Genomic DNA, 12,013 nt, shown 5'->3' on the forward strand with positions numbered 1-12,013 from the left:
CTATCAGTAACATGTGAAGCAAAGAGTCTTTTCTGAGCACTCGGCAGGACTTGGGTCTTCTGCCAGAGAGCTTTTACCACCTTGTGTCATATTCTTGGTAATGTATTGTTCTTGTGCACAACATACTGGAATTTGTTTTTCAGTATTGTGTGTTCTGCTGTTCTAAGTTTGGCAGTGCTATATTCAAATGATCTTTTGATAGTTGTGAGACAAACCTGAATTTTCTTATATACATGAGTTTGTCATTGCAGTAAGAATCTGTCCATGTGCTCAGCTTCTGTCTTTCCCTGTAAGGAGTTTGACTTGTGTCCTGCAGCTGCTTCTGCCAATAGTGAAACGTGGATTAAACTGAGAAAACCAGCGGTGACTTCAGCTGAGCAAGGAGGTGTGAGTTGCCTCACAAAGAAAAAGCAGTGCTTTACTCTTCAATTTCACCTTTGCTTTGGCCATTCTGTTCTCTTCCAGGAAAAGAATCTTTAATTTGCCCATGGATACTCACATCCTATTTCCCTGGTAGGCCTAGAGGCAGGAAGCAGAATTTTGCACTTCCTTTTGCAGTTTAGGGCTACCCACTGCCTAATTTGCTTTGTCAAAAATAGCCAGGATCCTGATTTGACAGCACAGATCAGGATGTTAGTTTCACACCTTCCTTCTTTAATTCTTTTAAAGGAAAGAAGAAATATATAATTAATTGCAGATACATGTTCTTTTGCCTTTGTAGTTTTAAGGTTGAGCTTACATGAAAAACTCTTGTTTGTATTGTTGTATCAGGGACTCTTTCACAATAGTGACTTCAAAACTGGGGGAAGATATTTAGAAATTAATTGTTTTGGTCAAATGTGAAGTAATTCTATTTGGGATGTATTAACCATCGTGATTTCTCAGATACAGGGAATGCATTATACATGTCTTAGGTCTAGCACTTCTTTTGTATGCATTCCTGAGCATGTGTCTGTGTAGCTCAGCAACCACTGATGGTTTTAAAGTTCAATAACTTACAAATGACTGAGGCCTGTATATCATTGAGAAGATGTAATTAATTATAAAGGTCAGAAGGGCATTAGACTTAAAGCTGTGCCCTTGCATGTATCTTCATGCTTGCTCTGATTCCCCCTTTCTCCCCCTTCTCTTGACTTCAGCTAGCACACAGATTTAAATTATTTAGAATTTTAATAGTGAATTTTTGAGGCAAGCATTAGTTCCAGTACTAATGTAATGCACCGTCCGTGAGCTTGTAATCCCAGCTTTCAAAGTGCTTAATAAAAGTAGGCTAAAGCTCTCAAAACTAAGAGTCTGGAGTAGTAAGGCTTATATGTCCATATTTAGACAAGTAAGGGACTTGGCTTTCAAAAAATTGCTAACTCTTGAATATCCTGTGACTTGAGGCACTGCTGAAAAGAATCTTGAGCTTAGTCCACAAGTTGAATGGTTTAGAAACAGAGGGAAAACTGCCTCAGGTCTGCATACGTGTGTGAGATCAGAGTTCTGGCTGCAGCCTCCATGTGCCCTTTGAAAGCATCTAAGCCAGCTGAGGTTTGAGGAGTTTTATGCGTTTGTGACTTGTTCCAGTTCCCCTAATAAGTGCTGATATTTTTTTTTAAGCCAAAAATAAAGTTATGCTTGCATGCAGCCTGCATTGTCTTTTTCTTTTTTTCGAAATACGATTCTGTCCTCATGATATTCTCTCCCTCATGCTCATCATTAGAGGCTTGATTTTTCTTAGGCGAGGCAAAAGGTCTGGAAATCCTGCTGTCATCTTAGCTTTTGTTTCATAACTGATCTTTGGAGTAGAAGTGAACAAAATTGATTGGTTTTGTCGTGTCCTGGCGCCCTTGAGCATCTCCTGAGTGGTGATCAGTGCCTAGCCAGGTAAACTTTGCACGGCTGGTGTTTGCCACATTTCTGAGACCACCTGGGGTTCTTTTCCCTGCCTGTTATCAAGGCGGTAATGGGATCAGGCTATAAATACGCCCAGCTCTTGCTATTGTCAGGACAAGCCTGGAGGCATTCAGGGCCATCTTTCCCTCAACCTGCCTGGAGGTGTGGTGCTTCTCTGCTGCTCGGTTTCTTTTTCCCGAGCAGAATGACTGCTGATCTAACTAAGCAGCTGAGGTGTTGGCTTGCAAATGTTTGGGTAATAGCTCTGAAGCAAGCTTTAAACTTTTTATTGTCTGGTTGGAGGGCTCAGGGCTGGTGTTTGATGGAGGGATTGGAATGCTGGCAAAGCCGCCAGATAAGGACCATGAAATTCTTAGCTCGGGGTTCCAGAGTCCAGCACGGGTTAGCTGAAAGCCAGTCATTTCCCAGTGCTGAATTAAAGCTTAAACACAGTGGGTTGTTTGACTAAACAAATGTTGCAGGCTGAAAGCAGGATACTGAAGCTGTTGAAATGGGTCCTCTTTGGGAAGAATGGGAAGGTCAATTGGTCAATTTTAAGGGTGAATTCGAGCAAGGGTATGGCTATACTGAACTGAGTCTTTCTGGAAACCTGGCATTGGTTCTTTGAAATGACTGTCAACTTCAGCCAGAACACACAAATTATTTTTAAATTATGCCTTACACTATTTCTGTATATGATAGACAATATATATATATATTGAACTCTGAGATTAGGGCATTTGCTCAACTTTAGGTTTACTTGATAATGCAAAAAGGACATCATTGTTTGGGGTTTTTAATATGTTTAAAAATCAGGTTGGATAAATGACTGTGAAGTTGCTAAGAAAATGTAGTAGAGGTTTCTTTCTTCCGTGAACCTAAATTGTAGGGATTAGTATGTACTAAGACTTTCTGTTAACATAATGCACCTGTCTGCTTGAATCTTGATGCTGAATTTTTTTTGTTGTACATACTAGCAGCAAATGCAGATGTACATAAAGACTGCTGTGTCAAGATTAATTGCTTCTGTAATTATAAAAACAAACCCATCTCTAGCAGGCCTTTTTTCCCTTGGCTGTGTCTCATGCTTTACAGTATTTTGAAGGACACATAGGCGTGTAATTACAGGTTCCCCCCTCCTGATTAATTAATGCGTAAGAGTTACTCGCTAGAAGAACAGTTGATTAGTGTGTACATATATTTCTGAACACAAGGTGTTTTAGGGCAGAGGGTCCCAAAGCTGATCTTAGTGCATTCTGGACTACCAATCAGAAACACTTGTAATAATATCCTCAACTTCAGTTGTTGAAAGGTGCTGTTTCCTGCGGCACTGTGAAAGAGGTTTTTAACACCTAAAACTTGCTGTAAATGAAGCAGTGGCTGCTTTGGCATCTTTCCAAGGTTTAGCATGCAGTGAAGTTTCAGCTACCACCGACATCAATCACTGGTTTTTTTTAAAAACAAATTTGGCATCAGACACCAAAATTCTTCTTTCATCACCAACTTCCTTACTTCGGTTTTAGCTCTTTCAGTCTTCTAGCTCTTATTTATCCCTCTTGCACATCAAAATCAAGACATGGACATAATGTGGCTTGGCAATTGCTCATTTTCACTGCATGTTCATGCATTTGTTTTCCTAAGCCTTCTCCACCCTCCCCCTCATCCTCCATCAGCCCCTGCCAAAGCCTGTCCTCTCGCTCTTTGAGGAGAGCCATTGCATCACACTTTCCCTGCAATTATACATGCATTTTTCACCTTAGCCCAGGCTTCCCTCGGGCCTGAGCAGCTCTTATCTCCCTAAGACTCCAAACTGATAAGCCAGTTTAATTGGAATGGGGTGTGGTGGTTGTTTATCCTTCATTACCTTGAAACTGGGGACATAGAATAGAAAATTAAATGAAAATGAATTAGATTAGATGTTAAGTGCAACTGTCATTGACAGTACCATTAAACATGCCGCGTTGCCTATGTGAAGTCTTCTGCAGTGCAAGCTGATCTTAGTTATTTATTATGATTCTGACTTTTGACCCAAAAGCCAGCAGGCTTTTGTTTGCATTGACTCAAAATTACTTTATAAGACACTGTTATTTATCTTCATGTCTTCAATAAGCTTGTTCTCAGCAAATGTGGGAGAAAGTGACAGCCCTCCATGGTCATGGCACAGTGGTCTGTTGCCAAATCTGACTCCTCCAATTAGAGTTTCTCTAAAGAGGTTTACTTGTGGTGTTCTCTGTTACATGTTGAAATATACAGCTTGTTTGTCATGGTTGTCCTCTCACCAACAGCAGTAAACAGTCAGTAAATAATTAATTTCTCATCGAAGAGGTTGCAGGCCATCTGTTGATTTGCATAAAATAGCAGCATAATTGCTGTATATCTATTTCAGTAATTTGGAGGGAACGATATGGGTAGAGAATATGTGCAACATGATACATTCTGGGAAAGGACCACTGCATTTTCTCTGTAAACACATCTGACTTGTTCTGAAGAAGAATAAGCAGAGACATTGTGAGCAGCTTGGAGTGAAATTCTCTGCTGGTTCCCAGCAGTTTGGTTAGGTCCTGTGAAATCAAGGTCGCTAGACCACGTTGTTGGGAAAGAACAGACTGAGGTTCCCTGTTTCCAGACCTCTTGCCGTGTTTCCAAGGAGTTTGTTTGTCCTGTTCCTGCAGGTGCCACCGCGCTGCTGCTCCTGGCCCGCCGGACGGACCTGAGGCGCATTTCCCTGGACACGCCCGATTTCACAGACATCGTGCTGCCGCTGGAGGACATCCGCCACGCCATCGCCATTGACTTCGATCCTCTGGAAGGATACATCTACTGGACAGATGACGAAGTGAGGGCCATACGCCGCTCCTTCCTGGACGGCTCGGGCAGCCAGTTCGTGGTCACGGCACAGATCGCGCACCCCGACGGCATCGCTGTGGACTGGGTGGCCCGCAACCTGTACTGGACGGACACCGGCACGGACCGCATCGAAGTCACCAGGCTGAATGGCACCATGAGGAAAATCTTGATTTCAGAAGACCTGGAAGAACCCAGAGCTATTGTGCTGGATCCCGTGGTTGGGTGAGGAGCTGTTTGTGAGCATTTTTTCAAGTATTGGTCATGCAAGGAAGATACCTCTGGCTGCTGCTGTGTAGATAATGGGATGCAGTGATAAACTTCTGAGCTTTCCAAATGAAAGTACTGGGATTCTCTGAAAGTTAAGGCTGTGAAGCGCAAGCACTGCTGCTCTACTTTGACCTTATGTGTCCATATTTTATTATTTTTAAAAATATTTTTGTGGATTGTGTGAATCAGCTTGTTTATTCTAGCTAATAGCCCTGGTTGTATTGTCTTGCTGAGCAGACTGATACAGGAATTTTGTGTGTTTACATGCCAATTCTTTCTGAATGGTTTGGGCATTCTTACCTAGGTAAGGAAATATTTTTGGATTAGGGATGTAACTTTCTACATGCCATGTGGTTTTGAGGAAGAGTAGTCCAGAAGAAGCTATAAGAATATTGGAGGTTTGGATTAATAACGTTTTGTTTCTTTTGCAGGTACATGTACTGGACTGACTGGGGAGAAATCCCAAAGATTGAGAGGGCAGCACTGGATGGCTCAGACAGAACTGTGCTGGTGAACACCTCACTTGGCTGGCCAAATGGGTTGGCACTGGATTATGCAGAAAGCAAAATATACTGGGGAGATGCCAAAACAGACAAAATAGAGGTTTGTAACTGTACCTGCATTTTTTATTCCATGAAGTTATAGAATGAAGTTTTGCTTTTCTAGGTGTTCATATTCTGATACAGCCAGAAAGAGTGATGGGATGGTGGTTGAGTTGTTCTTCTCTGTTCTTCTCACCCTTTGGGCAAGTTACTTGCTATTTTTACCTCTTTTTTTTTTTGGTGTAAAATAGAAATTATATCCATGTACTAGAGCTGTCCTTGTAAGAATGTGTGATAAGGACTTGTTAAATAAGGCGATCCTTAGGTAATCTGGGGAAAAAGCTTTTCACTGGGATTAATGTATGTAGTTTAAAAAAATTATCTTTCAATCTTTGCTGAATTTAGAGCCTAGTAAAATATATTTTAAAGAAATTAATCTTCATTCACATATACTTATTTATACTTCCAGAAATCCTTTATACTTTGCATCTCCCTTGTTTAATTAGAGTTTCAGCAAGAGCATAGATTTTCTTTTTTTTTCTGATATGTCCAGTTGAAACTTTTAATTAAAAAAGGACACTTTTTCTTCTCTCCCACATTGAAAGTCTTGCCTTTATTTTTTTTTGTGTGTAACAGTTACGAAACAAATTTGGCATTTATTATCTCTCAGTCTTTGAGAAAATGGTATTGTTTAGCATTTGATCAGTTTGCTGTCAAAAGCTTTTGTTGGAAGTGGCAGACTTGACTACTCCCTGGTGCACAGGATTGCCTGTGCTATGTCCTGGTAGATTTGCCTTCCTTTGAGGAATCAGGGCTTTCCTTGTTGATTCCTAACTGTTGCAAATAACTTTTAGCACTTATCACATTAGGCACAATCGTATCTTTTCTAGACTTACAAAGTTGTTTTCACTAATTTATAACTACAAATAAGTCAAGGTGAAGTCATAGTCATGTGCTGGAAAGTCACATAACATCAGCTCTCCTTTACAGCCAAAGTAACTCCAGTCCTGCAAGGTGAGTTGCTTGAAGCAGTCCTTGAGAGAGCCTCAGGGAGCAGTTTTCTCTGTCCTGAAAACAAGATTTATAGTCTGTAATTCACCTAATATTACACCAGCTCTGAGAAAAGAGAAGAAAATAGTCTTAGTGATGTGTAGAGATTTATTTATTGAGCACTTCAGTCCTGATACTGACTCAGCCTTGAATGTGTTTTGCAAAAGGAAGGTTAGGCATTCTTCACCCTCATGTTTGCCAGAACACTGAGATTCCTTATTCATTAATAATGGTTCTATTCAATGCTGGATGAGTTTGTGGCAGAAATTTTCATCTAGATCAGGCATGAGCTCACTGCTGCAATTCTGTCTAACTGGCTAGAACACATCATAGAGTGTTTATGTCGACATTACAGTGTCTGTGGCAGGACAGAAGATATCTGATTTGGCACAAAGGTTTTTTGGGACAATTTCCATTTAATTGTTCTTAAATGAGTGTAAGCCAGCAAAATGAGTTTGTTTCCAGGTTGTCATGTACCATTTATGCAGGGCATCAGAAAAGATTTATCACTCTAAGATTTCAGAATTACTGGTTATTTTTTCCTATGAGTCTCCAAGTGTTAGAATTGCATTACTGCTGCTGCTTTTTATAAAAAGTTAACATTTGTTAACTGTTATCAACTTGCAGTAAATCTTGAAACAGTCAGGCTAAAACCTTAAAAGCAACAGAGAAGTAGTTCCCCCACAGTTTTTCTTTGGTGCTTTTGGATTTTAGTTTTGTTTGAGAATGTGGGTTTGTATTTTTTGATTCCTGAGGGTGTTCATTTAGGCATATGTGACACAGATCTGTAAAATTTTGTGTAAGGTGACCAACACTTCCCACACAGACACCTTTTTTGATAGAAGATATTGGTGCTTGTAACTAATTTTAGGTGGTGGGTGCAGAACAAACAAAAGCAGATGTTGCAAGTTGTGGAAATGTTTGTAGATGTTAAAAGCTTACACATGCTACTAGGAAGACTGGGTAGGTTTGTGGAAGGGAATTCCCCTGCAATTTAGTGGCAAATAAAATTGCCTCTGAACTACAAATCACTGAACTGTAAATTGCTGTAGAAGGAAGGATTCTTTTTGAAAAGTTTCTGTATGCATTTCCTTTGTTATGCAGTTCTGTGAGTTGATTATTCTCTGAGATACTGGGATGGGTAGACCTTTGGATGGAGCCCATGCAGCCTCTCTTCTCCTGTGCTGAGGCCATTCTGTCATGTTCTTCCTTAGATGCAATGTTGCTGCTTGCTAACTGCACTTCAGAGGGGCAGAAAGGGGTTCAAAATCAGTGACCCTGGTAGTGATCAGCACATATGTTCAGTGTGGCTTCTGTAGTTAGTAAAGCATGGAAGGGCCTTATAGGATGAAGTGGGGGTGTCCATAGAAAAGAATGGTTCAGTCTAAAGGGGATTTTTTTTTTTTATCCACACCTGTCATGATTAAGGAATGGTGCTCCCCAGTTTAGTGCTCCCACCAAGACTCTCCAAACCACATATCTCCCACTTCCCCCAACAGAATGGAGAGGAGAATTGGAGTCACAAAAAGCAAAGATCACTGGCTGAGATAAGAATAATTTACTGAAAGCAGCGATGTGATAAGAAAACTAACAGTAACAGCACAATAGTAATGAGAGAAAGAAATTGTTCATTCAGAATATTCTTGACAATAGAAAAAAAACTAGATGGCTTCCTCCACACCCAGCAGTGACTTGAGGGGCTACAGAATAACCTCCAGGTCCTGGCCATGCTGACTACTGCAAAAATGAATCCTCTCCTGCCCAGAACCAGGACATGTCCTACCCCTTATTTTATACCATGTACATCATGCCCAGGTCCTACTCCTTCCAACTATATACATGTATGTATCCACACAGACTCGCACACACAAGTACAGCTCTCATTTCTGTAGTCAGTGGCCATCCCCCCAAGATGTTTGTTGAGTTAATTTAATCCATGGCTGTGGGTTTTATCTGTCCCAAGTGTCTCCCAGGGCAGGAGGACTCTTGTGATGTTGGCTGGGTGCAAATTACATCAGGAGCTGGTGACTGGTGTGTCTGGAGCAGTCCATCCTCATTGTCCATGGAGTTAAAGCATGCAGTGGCAGTGTCATTTGGCAACCAATATTATACACAACATCACACACTGTTCTCACCCAAAAAATAAATCCTCCTGAGGTACCCATTTTGTTTCCCCATCCCTCTATATCACCCACCAAGTGCACCCCAGTCTTGAGCAAAAGCAATCCCACGGATGGGTTTGCCAGGACACTGGTGTAGGTGCAACAAAGAAGGGAATTTATGACTGGTTCCAATGATGAAACTTGGAATTGTCATCAGAATAAAATGCTTGGTCCCTGCTTTGCTTCATGTGTTTGTGTATAGTTGAAAAGGGGGATAAAAGCAGGAGAAATGCATGTGTGTACTTGCCTTTATTGCCTTTAAGTAGTTTTTTCATACATGATTTTACCTACTTTGTGATTTTCTCATTTTTCTTGCCATTGCATGTGGGATTTCTCAGAACCATTATTTAATTGCAGGGGTATACCAAACTGAATGTCATTCTTGCAAGCCACGTTTCTGGTTTGTTTGTGCTACGTAGGAGCTTTTATTATTTATTTTTTACCCACTGATTCATGCTATGCTGTTCTGGAGCCCCCAGACGATAATAAAGCATCAGCAGGGGTTAATGGAGACTGGCAGGGGGTACAGCAGGGAGCTTTTGTTCCCATTTTATCTGGCAGCCTGCAGCAGGCAGAAGCAGGCTGTGGCTCAACAGCTTCGTCATTTATCTCGGTCAGGTTTCACTGCTGATAAACTTCTATTGAAATGGATGGCTGCTATTGTGCTTACCAGTGGGGAAGATTTCTCATTGACTTGCTACAGGTTTAAAGCATTTTCCTGCCGTGCTATGAGGTTAAAAATGTATGATCTGCTCTGTTGAATTGGTCTTGTGTTTTCCTGCTCTAGTGAATATTTGTGTTCTTGGCACGTACGCTACCTGTTCTAAGGCATAGGTTGGATTTTTAAATGGTCAGCAAAGCTGGTATTGATAAAGCAATTATAAATGGCTGCATGCATGTGTGGCTGTGTGTGTTAAGGGGAAGTCATGTTGATATGGCTGATTTCTCATAGTTTTTCATTCTTTGCTTCATTTTTCTTTATTCATCCTCTCCTATTCTCCATTCTCAGAGCCTGAGGTGACACCCACTAACACCTACTAGTGGTGAGAGTAAAGAAAGGATGTGTCTCCTGCTCAGATCCAACCATTATCTGGTGATTTCTGAGTGCAGCTCCAACTTGAAGTGTTTGTGCATTCCCAAATCTATTAGCCGTGCCTGGCATTACTGTCTCTAATCCTCATGATTAATATGGAAAGTATTACATCCTGCTGTTTTTCAGCTTAAGTACACACCAGTGTTCAGAACTCAGCCTTGCTGGACAACAGAAAAGCAGATGCTGCTAAGACTTTATAGAGCACAGAAATCTTGAACAGAGAGGACGTTTTTGTCTTTGACCTGGGAGCTGATAGTCTGGCATCTAGAGAATGCTCTAATTCATATTCTAATCCTGAAATTGCAGGGCTATATTTTCCTCCGATGACAACTCCCTCAATTTTACTGCCACCCTAATAAGGAAATTTTGTTTTCTAAGTATACACCGATTATTTTCTGACTGAGAATTTTTGTCTCAGTCTTTGTACTGTGAAATGCTGATGACTTGCAAGCCTGGTTACTGATCCCATCCAGCCTGATTGAAGCACAGGTTTGAAAATTGAGAAGTAGAATCCATTCTATGCCTAGCTCTTGAACACAGCTGCTTTTGTGTACTTGCATTAAACTTTTGCAGGTATGAGAAGTAAGGTAGTTGAAAGAAATACCTGAAGTTGCTTTGCTGTTTACTTTTGATTTGGATAGTTGTGGCACTTGGGAATTTCATTCAACAGAAAACAAATATGTGCTATAGAGGGTAGGGACAGATCCCTGTACTCCATGCCTGTTTCAGAAATTTAAAGCTTACTTTGTTGGGGTGTTTCCAGCTATTTCTTAACACCTGCTAAGTCTGTATTAAGAAAAAATATAGATTTTTGAAATTAGTAGTAGAGTGAGGATTTATTTTTTTAAAAATCCAAACCACTATTAGTTTATACTTGGTATAATTTTCATTTGAGAAGTTTCTTTTGAACTTCTGAATGAACTTAAGGAAGAATTAAATTTTGTGATGCTGACCAAGATAGTTAAACTTTATGAAAAAACAAACTAATGACAGCCACAGAACACATATTAGTAAGGTCTCCTGGCTGTTGCAGAGCTGGATACAAGGATTTGAATGGTCCCTTGTCATGGACTCCAATGCTGAGTTAGGACCTCCTGGCATTGTAAGTTTGTTACTATTTATTTAAAAAAAATTTTTTTTTTGCTTTGAATTTTGAACTTGGGGCTACAGAATTGTCACTTAGATATGTACCTTTTCACAGAATCATAGAGTTGTAGGGGTTGGAAGGGACCTCTAGAGATCATCTAGTCAACTCCAGGTGTTTTAATGCAAAAATAAAAAAGAACAAACATTTCTAACATCCACGCTCGTTTCAAATTTGGAACATTAAAAGTTAACTTCTTATTACTTTTGATAAATTGAGATTACCTAAACAAAATTCAGATATGAAAAATATGATTATTGAGACCTTACATTGCAAGCCACTTGTGCTGAGGAGTTCTCCAAGAAGTCCTGAGGGATCTGCTATCCACAGGCTGTCATGCTTCGTGGGACAGGGAGAGGTTCCTACCAAAGACCTACTGAGGGAAGCTTTTGGGGAGATGGAGCCAGAACTCCTGCCCAAGAGTAACTTGGCTCTCTGATCTGAGTACCAAACATGGTATTTTTCTAAGTGAAATTACTGCCCTAAAAATTTTGTGGAGAAGACTTTGGCATTCAGTTTTCAAATGGTTCTGCAATTCATCCTGAAATCTGTAGTGGGTTTCATCTCATGAGATGTAGATACAGGTTCAGCTGATTTAAGTTCCCTTATGTTGCTTTTATAAAAATGTTGGAAATCGGCACTTATACACTGAAAATGTTTAGATTAGATTAGATGAGTCCTACTCTAAAAGCTGTTTTTTTCTCTGTTACTGTTTTTTTTTTTCTGTTACCTCTAAGGAGAGCCTGGAATTACTGTGTCAGAGACGCTCGAGACACATTTGAGCAGAAAGTTGTGCTGACTTGCTCACATTGAGAATTCAGAGACATTTCTTACAGCCTTTGCTGAAAGATGAGCAGTCCTGGTTTGCTGCTGCCAGCTCTGAAAGCCTCATGGTCCCCATGGCCCAGCGTGCAGCTGATTGGAGTATTAACTGTTGGATCTACATTCATATGTCGTACATGGTGCCCAGATTTTTCACATTGGAGTTAGGAAATTGTGTTTTGGTTTACACAGGTGTCTCACCTAGAAA

At 40.5% G+C, this 12,013-nt stretch overlaps 1 protein-coding gene across 2 annotated transcripts in view; it reads left to right on the forward strand.

The window, feature by feature from the left end:
* LRP6 (LDL receptor related protein 6) overlaps positions 1-12,013 on the forward strand; it is a 118,123-nt gene that overhangs the window by 63,223 nt on the left and 42,887 nt on the right. For both annotated transcript variants that reach the window (XM_064421103.1, XM_064421104.1), the window contains exons 6-7: positions 4,551-4,947; positions 5,424-5,595. In XM_064421103.1, the coding sequence (XP_064277173.1) occupies positions 4,551-4,947; positions 5,424-5,595 (569 nt within the window). The remainder of the gene's footprint in view (positions 1-4,550; positions 4,948-5,423; positions 5,596-12,013) is intronic.

The sequence above is a fragment of the Passer domesticus genome, chromosome 5 (assembly GCF_036417665.1).
Source record: "Passer domesticus isolate bPasDom1 chromosome 5, bPasDom1.hap1, whole genome shotgun sequence".
Lineage (NCBI taxonomy): Eukaryota > Metazoa > Chordata > Aves > Passeriformes > Passeridae > Passer > Passer domesticus.